This window comes from Amphiprion ocellaris, chromosome 15, assembly GCF_022539595.1.
Source record: "Amphiprion ocellaris isolate individual 3 ecotype Okinawa chromosome 15, ASM2253959v1, whole genome shotgun sequence".
NCBI lineage: Eukaryota > Metazoa > Chordata > Actinopteri > Pomacentridae > Amphiprion > Amphiprion ocellaris.
This window is the reverse complement of record NC_072780.1, coordinates 26925155-26951819: the sequence shown is the minus strand read 5'-3', so window position 1 is coordinate 26951819 and position 26665 is coordinate 26925155. Positions and strand designations below refer to the sequence as shown.

Genomic DNA, 26665 nt, shown 5'->3' with positions numbered 1-26665 from the left:
ACTTTGTAACACTGAACTCAACGTACAAGTAATAAAGATTCAACTATTAACACCAGGAAATGATTTATCTTCTTACCATTTCATTATTTTAAATCTGATTTGTTAAGTTTTACAATTTCCATTGATAAAGTCAATGCAGTGTCCTAATGACAAAATGATTGTTAAAGAATTTACAGGTAAAGATGTTGATATTCCTCAGTATAATTAATAGACAGACTAAGACCACTAAAAAAGTCATAGATCTTTCAAAAAATTATCAAAAATGCAACTTACGTCCAACATCCAGTCTGGTTCCTCCACCAAACGTGTACCACAGTGATACAAACTGATTGAGTCGTCGTACAAAAACCTCTGACTGTAGAGAGACACGATTCTCTGACTTTATCACACTGAACTAAAGCTACAAGCACTGAAGATTCAACTATTAAAACCAGAAAATGATTTATCTTCTGTACCATCCTATTATTTGAATTCCATTTTGTCAAGTTTTTGAATTTCCATTGGTAAAGTCAACGTAGTGTCCTAATGACAAAGTGTTTGTTAAAGAATTTACAGGAAAAGATGTTTATATTCCTCAGTATCACTAATGGACACGCGAAGGACACTGGAACAGTGTTGGCTCCTCAAAAAATATATCAAAGATGTAACTTACGTCCAACATCCAGTCTGGTTCCTCCACCAAAAGTCCACCACAGTGATACAAACTGATTGAGTCGCTGTACAAAAACCTCTGACTGTAGAGAGACACGACTCTCTGACTCTGAAACAAACAAACTCAACACAAACAGTCTCAGTGAGTCAAACAGCTGCTTCACGTGAAAATGAACTTTATTAGACTGACATGAATTTAAAATTATATTCATTTGGCTTCATTCTTTAGTTTTTTAGTAAGTTGAATTAAAAGTAAATGTTCTGGATGTAAAAATCAATCAAGCAAAAATTTCTGTGAAAAATATTTTCATAGGCAATAAATCTATCAAAACAGCCAGGATTCATTTGTGATCAATAAACTGATGACATGATTGATCCACTGATGATCAGCTCTGTAATGTGTTTGCATATGTGTCCTGCCTCTGAGCTCCACACGTTAAGAGGCCAGTGTTGATCAGAGTCTGTCCAGACCTTTCACACACTCTGACACGCCGGCAGCACAATCATCATGTCCCTGACTCTACTGCTGGCCACCCTGGGGCTCCTTGTTCAGGGTGAGACTCTCTGCTGAAAACTTTGCTTCAGGATGCAGCAGCTTCACCACAATCATGTTGTGCTGTGATGGAGAAACACTCAAACAAGCAGCACTGACCTTCTTCCATCTGTTGTCCATGTTCAACCAATGATCCTCTTGTGTTTGGATGCTGATCATCTTTCTCCAAGCTGGATTTGTCTCAGTAACCCTTCTCCTCTTTTTCATGTTTTCAGGTTCATCATCAGAAATCATCCTGACTCAGTCTCCTGGATCTCAGTCTGTTGTTCCAGGACAAACTGTCTCCATCACATGTAGAACCAGTACAAGTATTGGTAGCTGGCTGCACTGGTACCTTCAGAAACCTGGAGAAGCTCCTAAACTGCTTGTTTATCGAGTTTCAACTCGTCAATCTGGAGTTTCTGATCGTTTCAGTGGAAGTGGATCAGATCCTGTCTACACTTTGACCATCAGTAGAGTTCAGGCTGAAGATTCAGGAGTTTATTATTGTTCCCAAAGTGGTCACAGCTTCCCGTTCACACAGTGATACAACGTCGTTCAAAAACCTCCCTCAGCTGAAGAGGAACTGATCTGAATCAACAGCTGCTCAGAAACACAAACACTCAGACTAATTTACCCTTTACAATACAACTCTAACACTTTTCACATTATTTCTCACGTTTTTCATTTTATGCAGTCAACGTAATTTTTTCAAACACCAGAACCAAACTCCAATCATCATTATTTAAGACCTTTAGGCCTTCACTAATATTTTAATGCTACAACATATGACAAAGAAAATAGATAACTGAAGTACAAACATTTAGCATTAACATGTTATTACATTTCGTCGTTGCTTTCAAAAAGCCAAAAACTTTTCTGAAACTGAGAGAATAAAATTACAAACTATTTTCAGTTCTTGACAGCACAAGAAAAATGCATGCTGTTGTAAATCTTATAGTTATGATGATGCTTCTGGGAATTAAACATTATGCACATCTTTAAGTTCAATAAACATCCTCAGCAAATGTTTAAATGGCACAATTCAGCACATAGACAAGTGCAGAACTTTTGATGATTATCATTTAATCATTTGTAAATTAACTGCAGGCAGTCTAACCCTCAAAAAGAAGCCAAAGTTTATCTATCAAATGAATATACAGTTAAAACTCATACCAGCAACACATGATAGAAGTTCCACATTAACAATATTTAATATTAATCATGCAACACTTTATCACCAATATTGGAAACTACAAACATGACAATGTGTTAACTGTTTAAAGTGATTCTCTCGGTTGGTTTTAAATACTCCATTAATTTCATGTTTAATCACTTTATGCAGATGACGACCTGCTTTATCTTTTCACATCTCAAGATTATAGTTAATTTTTAGACTGAAATCTGCTTCAAGATCTGGTAATTAGCACAAGGACATATGAAGCTAAATAAGTTACCACTGAAGTGATCTTTACATTAGTTGACATTAACTGATCTATAATAAACTCTGATATATGACATACTTTTTTGAACATTCACATTTTTGGACATTAAAAAATCATGATGAAAGGTTTGTTTGTTTTTTGTTTTTTACTTTGGGTTGTTTTAAATGATCTAAATAAGGTGTGAATAGCAACAAGAACAACAAACAGAAGTCAGCAGATGCTTCTATTGGATGCATTTTTATTGTTTTAAAATATTTTCTATCTTGCAACAAACAAAAAATGAATGGGATTGGAAGGAGAGAAAATTAATCACTTTATGCAGATGACATCCTGCTTTTTCTGTTCAAACCTAAGAATAATTCAGATTATTTACACAACAATTTACTTCACTGAGCTACATTTATTCAAAAAAGATCAACTTTAATAATTAATGGCAACATTTCTTTTCTTGTGAGTTTGTATCAATGAATCTAAATAATTTTAATGCTATAAGATTTTCATACCAAACAAAAGAATAGCAAAAAAAAAATTGACTTGTTTTCTTGATACATTTTTATTATTTTAAAATGTTTTGTCCATCAGAATAAGGGTGAAATCAGAAAGAGAGAAAGTTTCAGAGAGCAAAGAGAAAACAGTATGAGAACAGAACCAGTGTGATGTTCCCAGTGGGTGAGGTCAGGACTGGGAACACTGGTCTCTCCTCAGTGTCTCTGAGAGTGGAGTCTGGGAGCCCTGGGTGGCCTCACAGCTCACAGAGCCCACCTTCCTCCACTGGTCTGCAGGGAGCCTCAGGGTGCTGCTCCAGCTGTAGAGGCCGTCCTCCTGCAGCACCCCGGGGCTCCTGCTCTCCTCCCAGCTGCTGCTGCTGCCGTCCACCTTCCAGGACAGACTCCAGTCTGAGGGGAAGCCCTTGTTGGCCAGACACATGAGCGTGGCCTTCCCCTGCTGCAGCTCCTCTCTGGAGGGGGGCAGCACCGTCAGGGAGGGACGGACATCACCTAGGAGACACCAATCAGCTTAGAGGACAGGGAGCACACAGCTGCCAATCAAACAGCAGCCACTTGGACACCTTCACTGTCAGAGACTTGATTTAGTCCTTCAAGGAGTTTCTGTCAGATGCTTTTTCTGCTCCACCAGTCACTCACTCACTCACTCACACATTGTTTCACTTCCCTTTAACAAACCTCTCATGCACATCAGCTCACAGAGAATCATCAACACTTTCAAATATGTCAGATACTCTGGAAATAAAACCAGCAGATGTGGAAACATTCACAAGTTTTACTTTAAATCATCAGCAGTATAAAGTAAACATTGCATTAAAATATTTAGTGGAAATAAAACCAGCAAATGTGGAAACATTGACAAGTTTTACTTTAAATTGTAAAACGTCTGAACTAAATATTCCTTTAAATCATTTTCTGGAAATAAGACGAGAACATCAACTTACCACCATGGAATGTTCTGCACGTGGTTTTCAATCATTTTTTAACTGTTCACATGATTTTAAACTAAATTTGGAACAATATCTGACAAAACACAGACATCAGAGGTTTTCTACATTTTTATATTCTAATTTTTCATTGCAGTCTGTGCCATGTAACTTGAAAAAAGTTTTTTCATATCAAAAAAATCATCCAAAAGCAGTTCCTTCAATGGAAATTCATAAAAATTATTCTGTGATAAAATTTACTAAATAGATTAATTTAATTCAACTACAATTTAAGTTTGAACGTTGTGTCAGACAGAAATTACAGCAAAGTTGATCAGAGTTAATCTTCATGAGGAGAAATTAAAACAGAAATAATGTGAAGAATTTCTTTTCTCACTCAAACCATTAAAAAAAGTCATTTTACTACATTTTACATTGTTGTATTTAGTATCAAGTACAGTTTAAACTTACGTCCAACATCCAGTCTGGTTCCTCCACCAAACGTCCACCACAGTGATACAAACTGATTGAGCAGCTGTACAAAAACCTCTGACTGCAGAGAGACACGACTCTCTGACTTTGTAACACTGAACTCAACGTACAAGTAATAAAGATTCAACTATTAACACCAGGAAATGATTTATCTTCTTACCATTTCATTATTTTAAATCTGATTTGTTAAGTTTTACAATTTCCATTGATAAAGTCAATGCAGTGTCCTAATGACAAAATGATTGTTAAAGAATTTACAGGTAAAGATGTTGATATTCCTCAGTATAATTAATAGACAGACTAAGACCACTAAAAAAGTCATAGATCTTTCAAAAATTTTTCAAAAATGTAACTTACGTCCAACATCCAGTCTGGTTCCTCCACCAAACGTGTACCACAGTGATACAAACTGATTGAGTCGCTGTACAAAAACCTCTGACTGCAGAGAGACACGACTCTCTGACTTTATCACACTGAACTAAAGCTACAAGCGCCAAAGATTCAACTATTAAAACCAGAAAATGATTTATCTTCTGTACCATCCTATTATTTGAATTCCATTTTGTCAAGTTTTTGAATTTCCATTGGTAAAGTCAACGTAGTGTCCTAATGACAAAGTGTTTGTTAAAGAATTTACAGGAAAAGATGTTTATATTCCTCAGTATCACTAATGGACACGCGAAGGACACTGGAACAGTGTTAGCTCCTCAAAAAATATATCAAAGATGTAACTTACGTCCAACATCCAGTCTGGTTCCTCCACCAAAAGTCCACCACAGTGATACAAACTGATTGAGTCGCTGTACAAAAACCTCTGACTGTAGAGAGACACGACTCTCTGACTCTGAAACAAACAAACTCAACACAAACAGTCTCAGTGAGTCAAACAGCTGCTTCACGTGAAAATGAACTTTATTAGACTGACATGAATTTAAAATTATATTCATTTGGCTTCATTCTTTAGTTTTTTAGTAAGTTGAATTAAAAGTAAATGTTCTGGATGTAAAAATCAATCAAGCAAAAATTTCTGTGAAAAATATTTTCATAGGCAATAAATCTATAAAAAAAAAAAACAGGATTCATTTGTGATCAATAAACTGATGACATGATTGATCCACTGATGATCAGCTCTGTAATGTGTTTGCATATGTGTCCTGCCTCTGAGCTCCACACGTTAAGAGGCCAGTGTTGATCAGAGTCTGTCCAGACCTTTCACACACTCTGACACGCCGGCAGCACAATCATCATGTCCCTGACTCTACTGCTGGCCACCCTGGGGCTCCTTGTTCAGGGTGAGACTCTCTGCTGAAAACTTTGTTTCAGGATGCAGCAGCTTCACCACAATCATGTTGTGCTGTGATGGAGAAACACTCAAACAAGCAGCACTGACCTTCTTCCATCTGTTGTCCATGTTCAACCAATGATCCTCTTGTGTTTGGATGCTGATCATCTTTCTCCAAGCTGGATTTGTCTCAGTAACCCTTCTCCTCTTTTTCATGTTTTCAGGTTCATCATCAGAAATCATCCTGACTCAGTCTCCTGGATCTCAGTCTGTTGTTCCAGGACAAACTGTCTCCATCACATGTAGAAGCAGTTCAAGTATTGGTAGCTGCCTGAATTGGTACCTTCAGAAACCCAGAGAAACTCCTAAACTGCTTGTTTATTATGCTTCAACTCGTCAGTCTGGAGTTTCTGATCGTTTCAGTGGGAGTTATTCTGGAACTCAGTTTACTTTGACCATCAGTGGAATTCAGGCTGAAGATTCAGGAGTTTATTACTGTCAGCAGTGTAACAGCTTCCCATTCACACAGTGATACAACGTCGTACAAAAACCTCCTTCATTTAAAGAGGAACTGATCTGAATCAATAGCTGCTGAGAAGCACAAACATTCAGACTAATTTAACCTTTACAATACAACACAACTGTAGCACTTTTCACATTATTTTTCTCATTTTAAATTCTATACAGTCAAAGTATTTTTGTCAAAAACCAAAACCAAACACCAATCTTCATCATTTAAGACTGTTATGCCTTCCAACATATTTTAATGCTACAATACATGATAAACAAACAGTTAATTGAAGTACAAACATTCAGCATTAACATTTTATTACATTTTGTCGTTGCTTTCAAAAAGCCAAAACTTTATTTTCTGAAACTAAGAGAATAAAATAAAAACTATTTTCAGTTTTTAACAACACAAGAAAAATGTATGCTGTTATAAATCTTAGAGATACGATGATGCTTCTTGGAATTAAACATTATGAGCATCTTTCAGTTCAATAAACATCCTCAGCAAATGTTTAAATAGCACAATTCAGCACACAGATAAGTGCAGAACTTTTAATGATTATTGTTTAATCACTTTTAAATGAATCTCCTGATAAAAAGCCAAAGTTCGTCTATCAAATGAATCTACAGTTAAAATTTATTGCAGCAACATATGATAGAAGTTCCACACTGATAACAGTTAACATTAATCATTTAACACTTTATCAACAATATTACAAACCATAAAAAATGACAATGTGTTAATTGTTTAAAGTGATTCTCTCGGTTAGATTAAAATACTTCATTAATTTCATGTTTAATCACTTTGTGCAGATGACGTCCTGCTTTGTCTTTAGGCATCTAAAGATTATAGTCAGTTTTTAGAATGAAATCAGCTTTGAGATCTGAATATTAGCACAAGGACATCGTGAAATTAGTTTCCACTGAAGTGACCTTTACATTAGTTTACATTAACTGATGTATATTAAACACTAATTAAAAAAAACATAACATCACATTTAACATTCAAAATCTTTAACATTAAACATTCATGATAAAAGTTTATTTTTAACTGTGGGTCATTTTATTCATCTAAATGATGTGCCTATAACAACAACAACAACAACAAAAAACGAAGTCAACAGATGTGTTTACTTGATGCATTTTTATTGCTTTAAAATGTTTTCTAACTTGCAACAAACACAGCATGAATGGGGTTGGAAAGAGAGAAAGCGAATCACTTTATGCAGATGACATCCTGCTTTTTCTTTTGAAACCTAAGAATAATTCAGATTATTTAGACAACTTGCTTCAAGACTTGTTCAAAAAAGAATAACTTTAATAATTGATGGTTAAATTTATTGGTTTGTTGGTCTGTGTCAATAAATCAAAATAATGTTGATGCTATAAGATTTTCATACCAAAAAGAAAAAAAAATGACTTTTTTTCTTGATACATTTTTATTACTTTAAAATGCTTTGAACATCAGAACACGGATGATCTTAGAAAGAGAGAAAGTTACAGAGAGCAACCAGAGAACAGTATCAGAACAGAACTAGTGTGATGTTTCCATGTGATAAAGATTCATGAAAAAATCCACAGTAAAGTCTGTAATCTTAGAGACAGAGTGTCTTGTTTTAAAGCATAAACAGCATCAGCATCACTGAAGGTGAACAATAATAATGATAAGATAAAGTCGCAATAGAAAAATGAGACAAAGACAGAAAGAGAAATACAGAGAACAGCAGAGTGAAACCAGTGTGATGTTCCCAGTGGGTGAGGTCAGGACTGGGAACACTGGTCTCTCCTCAGTGTCTCTGAGAGTGGAGTCTGGGAGCCCTGGGTGGCCTCACAGCTCACAGAGCCCACCTTCCTCCACTGGTCTGCAGGGAGCCTCAGGGTGCTGCTCCAGCTGTAGAGGCCGTCCTCCTGCAGCACCCCGGGGCTCCTGCTCTCCTCCCAGCTGCTGCTGCTGCTGCTGCTGCCGTCCACCTTCCAGGACAGACTCCAGTCTGAGGGGAAGCCCTTGTTGGCCAGACACATGAGCGTGGCCTTCCCCTGCTGCAGCTCCTCTCTGGAGGGGGGCAGCACCGTCAGGGAGGGACGGACATCACCCACTGCAGAGAGAGAGAACACATTTTAGACAAACTGGGAGTTTGGATCAAACTGCTCTTCAGAGTTTCACTTCCCTCTGAGATCAGTAACCATGGCGACAGATAGGCATCACTGATCAACCATGACAACAGACAGGTTTCAGGACTAAAGATAAAAATGTTAACGTGGAGTTTTTTACTCTAAAGTTTTCATTTTCAATCTTCCAAAAAAAATAAATCTTGGCGGATTTTACAATTAAAAACATATGAAGTAATATAAAAAAATGACAGATATTTATTGTTTTTCAGCATTTAAAAAACTCCGATCTAAAAAAGAGAAAATCTTGATGATGTGAGTTTCTGTTGTTCAGTCAATAAACGTTGTTAAACGTTGACTCACATTTCAAAACTTATCAATAAATCACACTCAGACATTAGATATAATTCTGAGGATTAAAAACATTTTCATGTGTGACACAACAGATCTGATAAATTCAAGTCATTCATAGAGATTGAAAAAAATGATGAGAAATGTTTTGTCAGGTAATTAGACTGAAGTTTAAAAATTTTACTTCCGAAAGAAATATTTGGAATCTTAAAACTTTTCAAAATTAATTTCCACTGAAACAAAACATTGAACTGAAAAAGATTTTAGTCTGAACACCAAATAATACCAAGTCACAAATTATTGAAATTGGATCAAATGACTTTTTTCATCGAAAACATTTCTATAATGTTGATGGTTATGAAATACAGTTTAATACATACAAAATATCTCATATTTAACAAGTTAAATGTACTTACAGTTAACTTCCAGTCTGGTTCCTCCACCAAAAGTCCACCACAGTGATACAAACTGATTGAGTCGCCGTACAAAAACCTCTGACTGTAGAGAGACACGACTCTCTGACTCTGAAACAAACAAACTCAACACAACATTCACAGGTTTTCTGAAGATCAAAAGTTAAAGTGTCAGCAAAATTTAGAAAAGTAAAAGTAACTTTTAAATTTTGTAGCTTTATTGTGAAGTAAAATCCTTATATGTGAATAAATTTCATAGACAGAAATATGAAGCATGAACACATTTCTGTGAAGATTCTGCAGTTCAGCAAAATAAACATAAAAACTGGAGAAGAAGAAATTTTTATCCTTAGTATGAAAGATTTGTTAATAGAAAATGGTCATTTAGATAAAATGTATCCCAAAGTAGATGTATTTCATCAACGTTTAGGGAGAATAAATACAAACTTTTATTAGAAAACTAAAGCCATAGACATACAAATGATCACTGACACATTCCTGATCAATACTCTGATAAAGTGATTTATCCATTGATAACCTGCATCATCAGATTGATCCAAGTCCCTGCTGGAGTCAGTCAGAGTATTTCCATAGAGAGACACTTTGCATCAGCAGCACCATCCTCCAGTGCTCTGGGAGACTTTATAGTCCTGACACTTGAACACTGGATGACTGACAGCTGTCCTCCATGACAACAGAAGACACAGAAATCCTCCTCATCAAAAACATGACTTTCATCTTCATCTGGACTCTCCTCTGCTGCTGCTTCACAGGTAAAGTCCAGAGAATCAAACTCCTCTATCAACATGCGTCCCTCTGAAATGAAGCCCACAAAACCATGACTCTGCTTTCTGTTTGTGTCTCTGTATCCTCAGAGTCCAGAGGTCAGATCACAGTGACTCAGTCTGGATCAGTGACTTCTGCTCTGGGAGACTCTGTCACCATCACCTGTAAGACTAATCCAAAAGTAAAAGAAGGAGCCTACCATGACCTCCACTGGTTTCAACATAGAGATCGACAAGCTCCAAAGCTTCTTATTAAATTCTCTAATCAGAGAGTATCAGGGATTCCTGAACGTTTTACAGGACGTGGATCACATTCTGACTTCACTCTGACCATCAGTGGCGTTCAGGCTGAAGATGCTGCAGTTTATTATTGTCAGAGTGCTCATATTGTCAACAGTCAGACTGTGTTCACACAGTGAAAAACTGTCGTACAAAAACCTCCCTCAGTTAAAACTGTACAGAAACTGATCTGAGACTCACACTTCAGTGAACACAAACACACAGTCATCTGTCTTTGGTTGGATCACCACTGACATAATTCTTTCTCAGCCTCTTATCCTGATCTTCATCATTAAAACCTGTTGTCTAAGTCCATCCCAAACACTTCCCATACAAAACCTCATTCTGCCTCAAAGATGTCACATTCAAACAACATCAACGGTGAGTCAGTAAATGAGAAAACAGAGCTGAAAACTGAAATGAAAATACACAATCTATATACAGTTTTAACAACACCAATTTCCCACACGAGTTTCCTGTATGTTCAGTGCTGATTAAAACATTTACCAAATCTGCCTGCTTCCATCAGAAAGAGTATCAACATCTCAACGTATGTTCTTTGTCGTAACATTTTATTATCATTTTGACTGCTGATTACATGTGACCATAAATTACACAAACTATTCCCTGAAAACACATCAACATCCTCACCAGCTGCACATGCAGGATATCAGATCAGTTGTGCTGAACATCCAAGGAGTCCTGATAATCCAACCATGTGTCAATGTCAACCTCAGTTGTAGTGGGATGAGAGGACATAGTGTTTTTGGGAGCATGGTGTTTAATGAGGACATGGTGTTTAATGAGGACATGGTGTTTAATGAGGACATGGTGTTTAATGAGGACATGATGTTTAATGAGGACATGATGCTTAATGAGGACATGATGTTTAATGAGGACATGGTGTTTAATGAGGACATGATGTTTAATGAGGACATGATGCTTAATGAGGACATGATGTTTAATGAGGACATGATGTTTAATGAGGACATGATGTTTAATGAGGACATGATGTTTAATGAGGACATGATGCTTAATGAGGACATGATGTTTAATGAGGACATGATGTTTAATGAGGACATGATGTTTAATGAGGACATGACGTTTAATGAGGACATGATGTTTAATGAGGACATGATGTTTAATGAGGACATGATGTTTAATGAGGACATGATGTTTAATGAGGACATGATGTTTAATGAGGACATGACGTTTAATGCGGACATGATGTTTAATGAGGACATGATGTTTAATGAGGACATGATGTTTGAAGGAGACATTGTTGTTGATGATGACGACCTGATAGTACTTGTGGATATGTCAGTATGTGAGGATGTAGTGTGTTATGGGGTCATGGTGGGTCTGTGGGTGTCAGTGAAGCTGAAAAGAATAAGTGGTCACCATGTCAATAACACATTAATGTTTGGAAAATGAAATGTGTAAAGTGTTAATAGTTCAAGCAAACAGACTACTATACATTTCTGATAACTGTCAAAGTTCACATGTTTCCAGTGTTTGATGAATGATCATCTAACCCGTATTTGACCACAGACAGTGATCACATATATAATCCTTATATATAATTTAATAGTTTCATCAGTTGCCATTAAAGCAACTGTTGTTTTCTTCAAAGAGGCCTGTTTGATTTATTTCAGTGGAACTGGACAACTTATGTTCAAGTTTTCAGCCTATCAAGTGTGAATGCAGGGTTAATATATGTGTTCTTAAATTGTAAAACCTCTGTTTCACCCTGTTTAACTAACCATGTTCCACATGAGGTTGTCATTTTCATGAATTCATGAAGCATAATAAAGCTTTTTTCCAGACTTGACAACATGTGCAGAAGATTCAGATTTACTGTGGTACCTTGCATGAACTGTGCTTTAGTTTGTGAAATATAAAATTTTAATGATGAATAAAGTGTGCATGTTTAAAAAAAAACTAGGGATGGGAAAGTGACATCTCTATTCACAAATAAAAATTACATTTGTGGAATACGGACGTCCTGGAATCGTGATTTGTGAAACAGGACTCCTCGATCCTGATCTTTGGATTGGATTCAGACCAATCAAGGCAGTTTTTAACTGGTCACCATCAAGAAATGTAGCTTTCTCTCTAAACTGTACCTACTTGATCATTTGTGTCTCCATATTCAGTGTATTTGAACTTAATGAGAACTGAGAAGAAGAATTACACGAGAGGTGGAAAATACATCTTTTCAAACACAGAAAATGATTTTGAAACATGTTTGTGACAGTTGGCATAAAATGTCAAAAATCTTAAGATAGAGACAAAGTGAGAAATGAAAACATGGCAAAAAAAAACAATCAATAAAAGCGCTGAAAGTAACTAACAAGTAAAGTAATGTGGAATCATTTGTGACACTTAGACTGCACTGTACATAGAAAGCTTTTAATATGCTCTTTGACATACACAGACAGTAGCTCTTGATCAGTTAAAACCCGGAATGAGACCAAAAGGTAGAAATATAAACTCCACAATGTACACAAACTTACAATATTTACACCATACAACTGATGTATCAGCTTCATATTAGTTAATATTGATGCAGCCACAACATCAACATTGTAAACGAACAGAACACAATAATAGTGATTTTAGTTTGTGACTGTTTGTCAGTGATTTGTCCATCAGTGAGGAGTAAACCTGGTGATGTGTTGAGGACAGCTGCAGCTGACTGACTCTGAGTGTTTGCATATGTGTCCTGCCTCTGAGCTCCACACGTTAAGAGGCCAGTGTTGATCAGAGTCTGTCCAGACCTTTCACACACTCTGACACGCCGGCAGCACAATCATCATGTCCCTGACTCTACTGCTGGCCACCCTGGGGCTCCTTGTTCAGGGTGAGACTCTCTGCTGAAAACTTTGCTTCAGGATGCAGCAGCTTCACCACAATCATGTTGTGCTGTGATGGAGAAACACTCAAACAAGCAGCACTGACCTTCTTCCATCTGTTGTCCATGTTCAACCAATGATCCTCTTGTGTTTGGATGCTGATCATCTTTCTCCAAGCTGGATTTGTCTCAGTAACCCTTCTCCTCTTTTTCATGTTTTCAGGTTCATCATCAGAAATCATCCTGACTCAGTCTCCTGGATCTCAGTCTGTTGTTCCAGGACAAACTGTCTCCATCAGGTGTAAAACCAGTGAGAGTGTTTATAGCGACCTGCAGTGGTACCTTCAGAAACCTGGAAAATCTCCACAACTCCTGATCTATAATGATGCAACTCGTTACTCTGGAGTTCCTGACCGTTTTAGTGGAAGTGGAGGTGGATATGACTTTACTCTGACCATCAGTGGAGTTCAGGCTGAAGATTCAGGAGTTTATTACTGTCAGCAGGATGAAAGCTTACCGTTCACACAGTGATACAACGTCGTACAAAAACCTCTCTCAGCTGAAGAGGAACTGATCTGAATCAACAGCTGCTCAGAAGCACAAACTTTACTTTCTGAAACTGAGAGAATAAAATTACAAACTATTTTCAGTTCTTAACAACACAAGAAAAATGTATGCTGTTAAAAATCTTCCAGTTATGATGATGCTTCTAGGAATTAAACATTATGAGCATCTTTCAGTTCAATAAACATCCTCAACAAATGTTTAAAGAGCACAATTCAGCACACAGACAAGGGTAGAACCTTTAAGAATTATGCTGCCCTCGCAGCGCGTGTTCTTGTGCGTAGCTAGACAGCTAGTTAACGTCCGAAAAAGGTCTTCAAATAAACACACAGGGCTTGCTTTTCCCGTATTTTACTTGAGTTGACTGTTCTTTTTCTTTTCTTTCCTTTCTTTTCTTTTCTTTCCTTTCTTTTCTTTCCTTTCTTTTCGTAAAAAGACTAATGATCTCCAAGGCAGAAGCGTATCATAAAAACATTAGCAACGTCATGAATTCGTCTCTGTCCGTCTTGGCTGTGTGCTCGACACGAGAGACGGAGCTAACTAACAAGAAACACAGAAACGTCAAAGATAGGTTGTGAAGTAAGAGCGCTCACTCTGTGGCTACTTCTGAAAACTAAACAAGAAAACAGAGCACTCACTCTGACGCTGTTTTTAAACCCAACTGGTAATAGCCTTTTAGCTTTTTAATCCACTTTTAACTAACTTATTTAACTTATCAACTTATTCATCTAATTTTAAAGACAGTACACTCCCCGCTTGATATAATAACATTATATCACTACAAATAAATGTCAATGCAGATACAATAAAATTGAAAAGGGGAATGTTCTCTGGCAATAACATCAACACAAGTCTTTTTGTTGAGTCTCAGAAAGAAGGACCACAACCTCGGACACCGGCCTTGAAAAGAACTTGACTGTCCCATCCTTCACAGTCCGCACCTCCACCTTGCGGACCCTCTTGTCGCTGCTTGGGAAGGCTTTAACAACCAGTCCCATTGGCCATTCATTCCTGTGGGCCTGGCTGTCTTTCAATAAGACAACATCTCCTTCTTTTACATTTGGCTTATCTGTCGTCCACTTCCTGCGGCTCTGTAGAGTAGACAGATACTCTCCTTTCCATCTCTTCCAGAATGTGTCGGCAAGACATTGCACTCGCTTCCACTGCTTTCCATACAATTGCGCCGAGTCAAAGTTTCCAGAGGGGGCTGAAATAGCACTCGTCTTCTGAGTAAGAAGCATCGCTGGGGTGAGTATTGCAGGATTATCTGGGTCAGTGGATATGGGCACAAGAGGTCTTGAGTTTATAATCGCCGTCACCTCCGCCATGAAGGTGCTCAGGACTTCATGTGTGAGTCGTGTTGGTCCTGTTTGAAGCAGCATTGCGTCCAGAATGCGCCTGGCAACCCCAATAAGCCGCTCCCAGGAGCCACCCATGTGGGACGCGTGAGGAGGATTAAACACCCAGGAGCATCCTTTCTCTTGTAGGTACTTCCTGATTACTGTGGCATCAGTGTTTATACCTAAATCCTTGCAGGCTCCTACAAAGTTAGTCCCTCTGTCCGACCGCAGTAGTTTTGCTGGACCACGAATTGAGAAGAACCTCCTCAGAGCATTAATAAAGCTGTCAGTTGACATGGTTTCAACCAGTTCAATGTGCACTGCTCTGGTTGACATGCACGTAAAGAGCACGGCCCATCGCTTGCTCTCCGCACTTCCTCCTCTTGTGCGGCGTGTCATGATGGTCCATGGCCCGAAGACATCAAGGCCGACAGAAGTGAACGGTGGTTCAGGAGTAAGTCTGTCTGTGGGCAGATCTGCCATTTTCTGGTCCTCCAATCTACCTCTCAATTTGCGACAGGTAACACACTTGTGTATGACAGACGACACCAAGCGCTTACCTCCAATTATCCAGTATCCAGCACCTCGGATAGCTCCTTCAGTAATGTGTCGCCCTTGGTGAGCCACTTGTTCATGGAAATGCCTGACAAGTAATGTAGCAATATGATGGCCATGTGGAATGATCAATGGATGCTTTTCCTCTTCTGTCAGCTCAGCAGAGGAGAGACGACCTCCGACATGCAACAGACCATCCTTATCCACTGCTGGGTTTAGCTTCTTGAGTGCGCTTTGCTTCATAATTGTCTGTCTGCCTTCTTTAAGACATTTTAATTCCTCTTTAAAGGCTGTGTGCTGGACAGACCGAATGATTAGCACTTTGGCTTGTGAAAGTTCACATATGCTGGGCATTTCTTTGAAACATTTCCATCCTTTGTCTGTTTTTCCTTTGAAGGATGCCACAACATGAATGAGTCTGGCTAAAGTACGACAGAGTGTACTCCAGCTCGAGCACTGCTCAAGGTGTTGTGAGTTCAATAGGGGCTCTGACACCTTGGTTGCCAGAGTAACAACCTCAGGATGAATCTCGTCGTCAGCTTCAGGCTCAATGAGGTCAAAAGGACTTGCTTCAGGTGTCTCTGCTGTTTTGTTGGAATACATGAAGGCTGGGCCTGAGAGCCAGTTGCTGTGTTGGAGTTGAGCTGCTGATGTAAACCTGGTAGCATGGTCTGCAGGGTTCAGGTTTGTAGGCACATAATGCCACTGGTTTGGGTGTGTGGATCCTCTAATCCGCGTTACCCTGTTGGAAACATACATATAAAACCTTCTTGTGGAGTTGTGTATGTACCCAAGCACGATTCTACTGTCTGTGAAAAACTTTACAGCACTCAATTTAATGTCCATCTCATCTCTGATCAGCTCAAATACCTCTACAGCAAGCACAGCTGCGCAGAGTTCCAAACGTGGAACGGTGTGGGCAGGACGAGGAGCCAGTTTTGACTTCCCAATGACAAATCCGACATGATACTGTCCTCCAGTATCAGCAGCTCTCAAGTAGGCTACAGCTCCAATAGCTACCATGGAGGCATCTGAAAAGATGCACAGTTCTTTCTCCTGTGTTAAAGACAGTGAGACTGGAATGTAGCACCTCTTGATCTCCAGATCTTCAAGAGCCTTCAAAGAGTCCTTCCATAGGATCCACTCTGCTTCCTTTTCTGGGGGGAGAGGAGCATCCCACTCTCTTTGTTCCGATGACAGTTCGCGGACCAGGGCTTTCCCTTGCATTATTATTGGAGCTACAAAGCCCAAGGGGTCGTACAAACTGTTAACTGTCGACAACACACCTCTTCGTGTGAATGGCTTCTTTTCCTGGGACACCAGGTAAGTAAAGCTGTCAGTCTCTAGGTTCCAGGAAAGCCCCAAGCTCCTCTGAAGAGGCAGAAGATCCTTTCCAAGGTCTAAATCCTTTAGATCCTTTGCTCGGTCCTCTGCAGGGAAGGCTTCCATTACCTGGCTGTTGTTTGATGCCACTTTATGAAGTCGCAGGTTGGATTCTGCTAACATCTGTCTGGTCCGTGTGAGAAGATCTATTGCTTCTTCGGGTGTGGCAACTGACATGAGACCGTCATCGACGTAAAACTGTCTCTCAACAAATTGTCTCACGTCGGAACCATGTTCTTTTTCACCCTGTTGCGCTGCTCGTCTCATGCAGTAGATAGCTATGGCAGGTGAGGGGCTATTTCCAAATACATGGACCTTCATCCTGTATTCTACCACTGCCTTGCTGATGTCGTTGTCCTCATACCAGAGGTACCGAAGGAAATCTCTGTGTTCTTCTTGGACAACAAAACAATAAAACATTTGCTCCACATCTGTTGTAAAAGCCACGAGTTCTCTCCTGAACCGCAGGAGAACGCCCAACAGTGTGTTGTTCAAATCTGGTCCACTAAGGAGAACATCGTTAAGAGACGTCCCATCACATGCAGCACTTGAGTCGAAAACGATCCGTATCTGGTTTGGCTTTTGGGGGTGGTACACACCAAATGTAGGCAAGTACCAATGTTCTTTGTCTTTGTCCAAAGGTGGAGCAGGCTCAGCTTGATCACTGTCCAACATCTTTTGCATGAACTTGGTGTAATGATCGCTCATCTCTGGGTTTTTCACCAGAGTCCTCCGCAGTGAACAGAGACGTTTTAAAGCTTGCTCCCTGTTACTCGGAAGCCGTTTTCTTGGGCAGCGAAAGGGTAAAGGAGCCACCCAGCTGTTCCCTTCATTTTGATGGACTTTTGCATTCATGATGGTAAGGAAGTTTTTGTCATCCATGGACAGCGCTGGTTTGTTGTCATCTTTAGACCGGTCGAATACTGAGCACCCCAGATTGTCTGCACTGAGGGTGGGCCTTGAGTTCTTGTCCCAAGCAGGAAAGGTTGAATCATGATATTGTGTCATGCACCTGTAGTGATCCTTCACATGGATATTGTTCGGGCATGGTTTTAGAAAGGATCTACGACCATTGTTCAGCATGTTTGTTTTGTAGACACTGACCTCTGATGGTTTGTGAACTGTTCCCAAGCACACTTCTCCAACAATGACCCAGCCGAGGTCTAGTCGCTGAGCGTAAGGTGCATTATGGGGCCCGTTTATTTGCTCACGCACTTTATGCACCTGTAGAATGTCTCTCCCTAAGAGCAGAAGGATCGGAGCATCTAGGTCTACAGGTTGAATCTTATCAGCTACTGGGAGCAGGTGTGGGTGATGGTGTGCAATCTCAGGGGAGGGAATTTCTGTCCTGTCATCCGGCACCCTGTCACACTCTATCAAGGGGGGTAGGGGCAGCTGGAGTTTCCCATCCATCGACTCGATGGAGAAATTAACAGCTCTCCTTCCTGAAGTCTCCACTTTCCCAGAACATGTTTTCAGGGTGTATGGGATGTGGCTGGCTTTTACTTTGAAAAGGTCAAAGAACTCTGTCTTGGCAAGGGACTTGTTACTTTGTTCATCCAGCACAGCATACATTTTAACTGCCTTCTCTTTTTTCCCTGTTGGAAAAGCTTTCACTAAACAGATTTTGGAACATGAGCGTGGACTGTTAGCCTGGCCACAAACCTCCGTACACTTAGAGATTACTGAAGATGAGCATTCGCTGTGCTCCCCGCTGTCGCTTCCTTCAGCTACAGCGCTTTGTGTGAGTGTGAGAGGAGGATCTGGATGCAGTGCGGCAATGTGCTTCTCACTGTTGCACTCTAAACACTTGATGGTCACCTTACAGTCTCTTGCCATGTGTTGAACAGAACCACAACATCTATAGCAGATGCGATTCTCTTTTAGATAGGCTTTGCGCTCTTCCAGGGGTTTGCCTCTAAAGAGCTTGCACTTTCTCAATGGGTGTGGCTTCTTATGTATGGGACACTGACGATCTGGTTCCTCTAATTTCTTCAGAACAGGATCAGTTTGGATGATTGATTGTTCTGCAGGGATGTCTATTTTGTGTACGGTCACAGAGGTTTTGCGACTAGACTGTACAAGCTTTTCTGGTCTATAAGACACGTGACTGCTGGGGGTGGAGAGAATAAAGCTTGGATCATTCCTTATCTTTGCTTGCCGTTGAATGAAATTGGAGAAGACACAAAAGGGAGGAAAAGCCACTCTGTAATCCTCTTTGTAGTTGCTTCCAACAGCTGTCCACTTTTCTTGGAGGTTAAAGGGGAGTTTTTCCACTATTTGTTTTATCCCACGAGGTGTATCCAGATATGCGAGCCCTGGAAGAGCGCCGTCCTGCTTAGCACACTCAAGTTCCAGGAGGATGTCGCTTAGCTCCCTCAGCTTGACATTGTCTTTGTTGGTCAACCTTGGAAAGCGTTCAATCTTTTTTAGCAGTGCATCTTCGATGACCTCAGGTGATCCATAACTCTCTTCGAGACGCTGCCACACCATGTTGACACCTGCTGCAGGATTGAGGGCATGCACCGCACAAATTCTCTTTGCCTGCCCTGATGATTCGGCACCCAGCCACCTTGTCAATAGATCTAGCTCCTCCCTGGCAGAGAGATTCAAATCCTTTGTTGCACTTAGAAAAGAGGCCTTCCATGACCAATAATTTTCAGGTTTGTCATCAAATTGCAGGAGCCCAGTGCTTATCATTTCTCTCCGAATTAGATATTTTGCAAAGTCCTCCTGAGCACTTTTTGGCGCCGGTAAGTATTCTCTCTCTGGCTTGGTTGTGTATTTTGGAGTACTGTGAGGGTGAGTACTGTTTGTGTTCATTGTAGGCCCTTTCTTTATGTCTTTGTTCAAAGCGTGTGTGCTTATTTTTCTCTCATCAGACTCCACTGCTACGTGTTTTGATGGCAGTTCTGTAAAATGTTGCTGGATGTACTCACAAGTGCGTTGTACAGGACTGATGGGCTTGTCTGTGTCGTAGGGTCCTTGTGTGAGCTCTCGGCTTTCCACTTCAGCTTCCTCATAAGCTTCCATTTCAGCTTCAGCTGCAGCAACAGCTCTTTCGCACTGGAGTAGATGGAGATTTGCTTCCAGTTCTGCTTTCTGTTTCATCACGTTAGCTTCTCTCTCAGCGTAAACTAGTTGTGCTCGGGCAGCTTTTGCCTTAGCATAGGCTTTTGTGGCTGAAGAGGCTGTTGATGATGAACGTTGAGAGGGTCTAGTGGATGCTCTAGACGACTGTGACTTAGCATCAAATGGCTGAGGAAGCGTCTGCTCTTTGGTTGCTTCACCTCCACTAGCTTCATTTTGCTGCATAGTAGTGTGCTCCTTAAGATGATTTTTTCCTGAGCGTAGACTCATGTTTGCTGAGTAATGTTTCCAAGTGCTTGAGCCCGCTGTAGAATAGTCTTTTTACTATGCTGCCCTCGCAGCGCGTGTTCTTGTGCGTAGCTAGACAGCTAGTTAACGTCCGAAAAAGGTCTTCAAATAAACACACAGGGCTTGCTTTTCCCGTATTTTACTTGAGTTGACTGTTCTTTTTCTTTTCTTTCCTTTCTTTTCTTTTCTTTCCTTTCTTTTCTTTCCTTTCTTTTCGTAAAAAGACTAATGATCTCCAAGGCAGAAGCGTATCATAAAAACATTAGCAACGTCATGAATTCGTCTCTGTCCGTCTTGGCTGTGTGCTCGACACGAGAGACGGAGCTAACTAACAAGAAACACAGAAACGTCAAAGATAGGTTGTGAAGTAAGAGCGCTCACTCTGTGGCTACTTCTGAAAACTAAACAAGAAAACAGAGCACTCACTCTGACGCTGTTTTTAAACCCAACTGGTAATAGCCTTTTAGCTTTTTAATCCACTTTTAACTAACTTATTTAACTTATCAACTTATTCATCTAATTTTAAAGACAGTACAAGAATTCTTATTCAATTATTTTTGAAAAGGGTCTGTCTATCAAATGAATCTACAGTTAAAATTTATTGCAGCAACACATGATAGAAGTTCCACACTGATAACAGTTAACATTCATCATTTAACACTATATCAGCATTATGAAAAAACATAAAAATGACAATGTGTTAATTGTTTAAAGTGAATCTCTCGGTTAGTTTAAAATACTCCATTAATTTCATGTTTAATCACTTTGTGTAGATGACAACCTGCTTTGTCTTTTGACATCTAAAGATTATAGTCATTTGTTAGACTGAAATCTGCATCGAAATCTGATATTTTGCACAAGGACATGGTGAAATTAGTTTCCACTTAAGTGACCTTTACATTAGTTTAGATTAACTGATATATATTAAACACTGATATATGAAATACCTTTTTAACATTCACATTCTTTAACAATAAAAATTCATGAAAAAAGTTGTTTTTTTTTAGCTTTAGGTCGGTTTATTGATCTAAATGATGTGCCTATAACAACAACAACAACAAAAGAAGTCAACAGATGTGTTTACTTGAGACATTTTTATTGCTATATGTGTATCTTTTATTTATTGTTTTAATGTTTTAATTCATTGTTTATTGTACAGCACTTTGTTTCAGCAGCTGCTGTTTAAGACGCTTTATAAATAAAGTTGAGTTGAGTTGAGATTGTTTTAAATGTTTTCTAATTTGCAGCAAAGACAGAATAAATGGGATTCGAAAACAGGAAGGTTCATCATTTTATGCAGATGACATCCTGCTTTTTCTTTTTAATCCTAAGAATAATTCAGATTATTTAGACAACAACTTGCTTCAAGACTTGTTCAAAAAGGATCAACTTTAATAATTGATGGTAATTTTTTTTTCTTTTTGGTTTGTGTCAATGAATCAAAATAATTTTGATGCTGTAAGGTTTTCATGCTAAACAAAAGAACTCAGTCGACTTTTTTTCTTGATACATCTTTTTTTTTATTTTGAAATATTTTGACTATCAGAATAAGATTAGAAAGAGAGAAAGTTTCAGAGAGAAAACAGAGAACAGTATGAGAACAGAACCAGTGTGATGTTCCCAGTGGGTGAGGTCAGGACTGGGAACACTGGTCTCTCCTCAGTGTCTCTGAGAGTGGAGTCTGGGAGCCCTGGGTGGCCTCACAGCTCACAGAGCCCACCTTCCTCCACTGGTCTGCAGGGAGCCTCAGGGTGCTGCTCCAGCTGTAGAGGCCGTCCTCCTGCAGCACCCCGGGGCTCCTGCTCTCCTCCCAGCTGCTGCTGATGCTACTGCTGCTGCTGCTGCTGCCGTCCACCTTCCAGGACAGACTCCAGTCTGAGGGGAAGCCCTTGTTGGCCAGACACATGAGCGTGGCCTTCCCCTGCTGCAGCTCCTCTCTGGAGGGGGGCAGCACCGTCAGGGAGGGATGGACATCACCTAGGAGACACCAATCAGCTTAGAGGACAGGGAGCACACAGCTGCCAATCAAACAGCAGCCACTTGGACACCTTCACTGTCAGAGACTTGATTTAGTCCTTCAAGGAGTTTCTGTCAGATGCTTTTTCTGCTCCACCAGTCACTCACTCACTCACTCACACATTGTTTCACTTCCCTTTAACAAACCTCTCATGCACATCAGCTCACAGAGAATCATCAACACTTTCAAATATGTCAGATACTCTGGAAATGAAACCAGCAGATGTGGAAACATTCACAAGTTTTACTTTAAATCATCAGCACTATGAAGTAAACATTGCATTAAAATATTTAGTGGAAATAAAACCAGCAAATGTGGAAACATTCACAAGTTTTACTTTAAATTGTAAAACGTCCAAACTAAATATGCCTTTAAATCATTTTGTGGAAATAAGACGAGAACATCAACTTACCACCATGGAATGTTCTGCACATGGTTTTCAATCATTTTTTAACTGTTCACATGATTTTAAACTAAATTTGGAACAATATCTGACAAAACACAGACATCAGAGGTTTTCTACATTTTTATATTCTAATTTTTCATTGCAGTCTGTGCCATGTAACTTGAAAAAAGATTTTCATATCAAAAAAATCATCCAAAAGCAGTTCCTTCAATGGAAATTCATAAAAATTATTCTGTGATAAAATTTACTAAATAGATTAATTTAATTCAACTACAATTTAAGTTTGAACGTTGTGTCAGACAGAAATTACAGCAAAGTTGATCAGAGTTAATCTTCATGAGGAGAAATTAAAACAGAAATAATGTGAAGAATTTTTTTTCTCACTCAAACCATCAGAAAAGGTCATTTCACTACATTTTACATTGTTGTATTTAGTATCAAATACAGTTTAAACTTACGTCCAACATCCAGTCTGGTTCCTCCACCAAACGTGTACCACAGTGATACAAACTGATTGAGCAGCTGTACAAAAACCTCTGACTGCAGAGAGACACGATTCTCTGACTTTGTAACACTGAACTAAATCTACAAGCACTAAAGATTCAACTATTAACACCAGGAAATGATTTATCTTCTTACCATTTCATTATTTTAAATCTGATTTGTTAAGTTTTACAATTTCCACTGATAAAGTCAATGTAGTGTCCTAATGACAAAATGTTTGTTAAAGAATTTACAGGTAAAGATGTTGATATTCCTCAGTATAATTAATAGACACACTAAGACAACTAAAAAAGTCATAGATCTTTCAAAAATATATCAAAGATGTAACTTACGTCCAACATCCAGTCTGGTTCCTCCACCAAAAGTCCACCACAGTGATACAAACTGATTGAGTCGCTGTACAAAAACCTCTGACTGTAGAGAGACACGACTCTCTGACTCTGAAACAAACAAACTCAACACAAACAGTCTCAGTGAGTCAAACAGCTGCTTCACATGAAAATGAACTTCATCCGAGTGACAGGAATTAAAAAATATATTAATTTGGCTTCATTCTTTAGTTTTTTAGTAAGTTGAATTAAAAGTAAATGTTCTGGATGTAAAAATCAATCAAGCAAAAATTTCTGTGAAAAATATTTTCATAGGCAATAAATCTATCAAAACAGCCAGGATTCATTTGTGATCAATAAACTGATGACATGATTGATCCACTGATGATCAGCTCTGTAATGTGTTTGCATATGTGTCCTGCCTCTGAGCTCCACACGTTAAGAGGCCAGTGTTGATCAGAGTCTGTCCAGACCTTTCACACACTCTGACACGCCGGCAGCACAATCATCATGTCCCTGACTCTACTGCTGGCCACCCTGGGGCTCCTTGTTCAGGGTGAGACTCTCTGCTGAAAACTTTGCTTCAGGATGCAGCAGCTTCACCACAATCATGTTGTGCTGTGATGGAGAAACACTCAAACAAGCAGCACTGACCTTCTTCCATCTGTTGTCCATGTTCAACCAATGATCCTCTTGTGTTTGGATGCTGATCATCTTTCTCCAAGCTGGATTTGTCTCAGTCACCCTTCTCCTCTTTTTCATGTTTTCAGGTTCATCATCAGAAATCATCCTGACTCAGTCTCCTGGATCTCAGTCTGTTGTTCCACGACAAACTGTCTCCATCACATGTAGAAGCAGTACAAGTGTTAGTAGCTGGCTGCACTGGTATCTTCAGAAACCTGGACAAGCTCCTAAACTCCTGATTTATTCAGCTTCAACTCGTCAATCTGGAGTTTCTGATCGTTTCAGTGGAAGTGATTCTGGATCTGAGTACACTTTGACCATCAATGGAGTTCAGGCTGAAGATTCAGGAGTTTATTATTGTTCACAAATTGGTTACAGCTATCCGTTCACACAGTGATACAACGTCATACAAAAACCTCCCTCAGTCAGACAGAACAGAAACTGTACTGAGATTCACACTTCAGTGAACACAAACACACTCTTTTTCTATGTCTAATCCCTTAACTAAACCTTAACAATTATAACTACACACCACAACCCAGCCCTAACACTCCCATGGCCTCAACGCTTTATGGGTTCAGGTTAGAACAAACCTGAACTCATAAAACCAAGTGCTGATGTTCAAACAAAACTTTGAAAGTGTGTCAATCAGTGATGAAAAGTCAAAATGTCTTCCATTTTCCCTCACTTCCAAGGTTTAACCAGCCAGTAACGTAACAATTACAATACTGAAGAAATAAATCTCTAGAATACATGAGTCAGTGAAATAAATAAAAACAATACATTTAAAAGACAACCAGTGATGAAGACTCACATTAAAGGCACCCTCAGTGAAAGTCAGTGTGAAGGAAAAATTACTCACTTTCTCATGACTGAGGTGGTTCTAGTTTATGACAGCCTAAATGCTGAGTCATCCCAAATGGTCACCCTTGACTCATGGTTCTCCTAGATAGAGGATACAAACTTGCGTATGCTCTCTCTGTCCCCTAATATGACCCTGAGACAGACAGACGCTTGATAAACATAACATAGGGATAACAGACCAACTATCTGGCTGACGATGTCAGAACAACAAGGTTATATTGTTGTGTTCCTGTTCAGATGGATCCTGAACTAACAGTCCTGCCTCCACATTTAGAGTATAACATAAACATGGCACACCTTCCAAACGGTATAAGTGCCCAAGACCAGAGAGACTCCTCAGAACTGATGCTGCCAGTGCTCACGTCACTGTGTTACTCGTTGTATCATTTCTCCTGAATTCAGTAAACCTTATTCTCAACATAAGCCATCTGAGTCTCCAAAGTGTCCCTGAATTTGCCTCCTGATTCCTCTTTTGACATCGCAGAATTCCCTAACAGTCAGGATAAAAAAGATTTGCCCGAAGGTTTCGTTAAGGTGGAGTCCTTCATATCCTGACACAGACTGTTCCACAGACTACAGACTGATCTTTCATGTGTTTAGTTGAAGTCTTTGGGATGATGAGGAGGCAGCTGCTGAGGATCTGAAGGATCTGCTGGCTACACATCTGGAAAGCTTCTCTAAGAGACACTGTAGGCTGGTGTCAGCATATTCACTGATTTACAGACTAATGAGAGAATCTTGACATACAAATTCCCTGAACAAACATTCATGTACAATAATAACATTCATATTATTCAGTGATCTGCTGGTGAATAAAAGTAAGTGGGACAGTAAATGTGAAAGAGTTTGGTCATGACCTTTGACCTCAGCTGAACCTTGGATCCCCACAATCTCCATTATATCCTGTTTAATTAAAATATAAAGACACAAACACTGATAATCAAAGATGACCCACTAAAAAACAATGAATCTCTTCAGTTACTAAAATGTTTTACTTTATGAACTTGTGTTACCTGAAGAAAATCTCTACACCCACTAGGATCATAAAAAATCCAAATAAAACCTGACAGACTTGATATCTAGACATCTATATGCTGTATATGAAATTTTCCACAATACCAGACTAGCTGGAGCTGGAGAACCCAAGTGCAGACACACAGAACTGGCTGACAAGTGAAAAACAGAAAGATTTATTTAAACAAAACAGAGTCCAAAAGCAGAGTCCAGGTGGGAACAGAGTCCATGAAGGCATGTGGGTAACTATGATCCAGCAGGGAGTGAATGAAAGGACAGAGTTTAAATAGGTGGAGGTGAGGTGGAGAACAGGTGAATGGAGTGATCTGATTATTGCAGCTGATACTCATTGCAGTAATTAGCTGATGGCAGAATGTAGGCAGGAGAAACAGGGAGAGAGAGAGAGAGACATGAGGGAGAGGTGACAGACAGAGTGAACCAAAGAGACAAGACAGAACAGAAATAGATCAGAACCCAAGGGAGAAAGGAGGA

The 26665-nt window shown here is 39.5% G+C and overlaps 1 protein-coding gene and 4 gene segments (V, D, J or C); 4 read left to right on the top strand and 1 right to left on the bottom strand.

Annotated features, from left to right (window-relative positions):
- The first annotated feature begins 1091 nt into the window (after nt 1-1091).
- On the top strand, nt 1092-1730 carry LOC129350651 (immunoglobulin kappa variable 2-29-like). The segment is given in 2 exon segments: nt 1092-1205; nt 1420-1730. Coding segments are annotated over 2 exon segments (357 nt in total).
- A 1432-nt stretch (nt 1731-3162) lies between these two features.
- The window catches only part of LOC111577565 (Ig kappa chain V region Mem5-like), a 47685-nt gene continuing 24182 nt past the window's right edge, over nt 3163-26665 (bottom strand). The window contains 2 exon segments of the V gene segment in view: nt 3163-3626; nt 23237-23274. Of these exon segments, the coding sequence occupies nt 3304-3626; nt 23237-23274 (361 nt within the window).
- LOC129350652 (immunoglobulin kappa variable 6D-21-like) lies at nt 5734-6366 on the top strand. The segment is given in 2 exon segments: nt 5734-5844; nt 6059-6366. Coding segments are annotated over 2 exon segments (354 nt in total).
- Nucleotides 12967-13666, top strand: LOC111586920 (immunoglobulin kappa variable 2-29-like). The segment is given in 2 exon segments: nt 12967-13144; nt 13359-13666. Coding segments are annotated over 2 exon segments (354 nt in total).
- The window catches only part of LOC111577568 (immunoglobulin kappa light chain-like), a 35673-nt gene continuing 33031 nt past the window's right edge, over nt 24024-26665 (top strand). Inside the window, exon 1 of the mRNA XM_055017777.1 lies at nt 24024-24675. Within this exon, the coding sequence (XP_054873752.1) occupies nt 24315-24675 (361 nt within the window). The 5' untranslated portion in view covers nt 24024-24314. The remainder of the gene's footprint in view (nt 24676-26665) is intronic.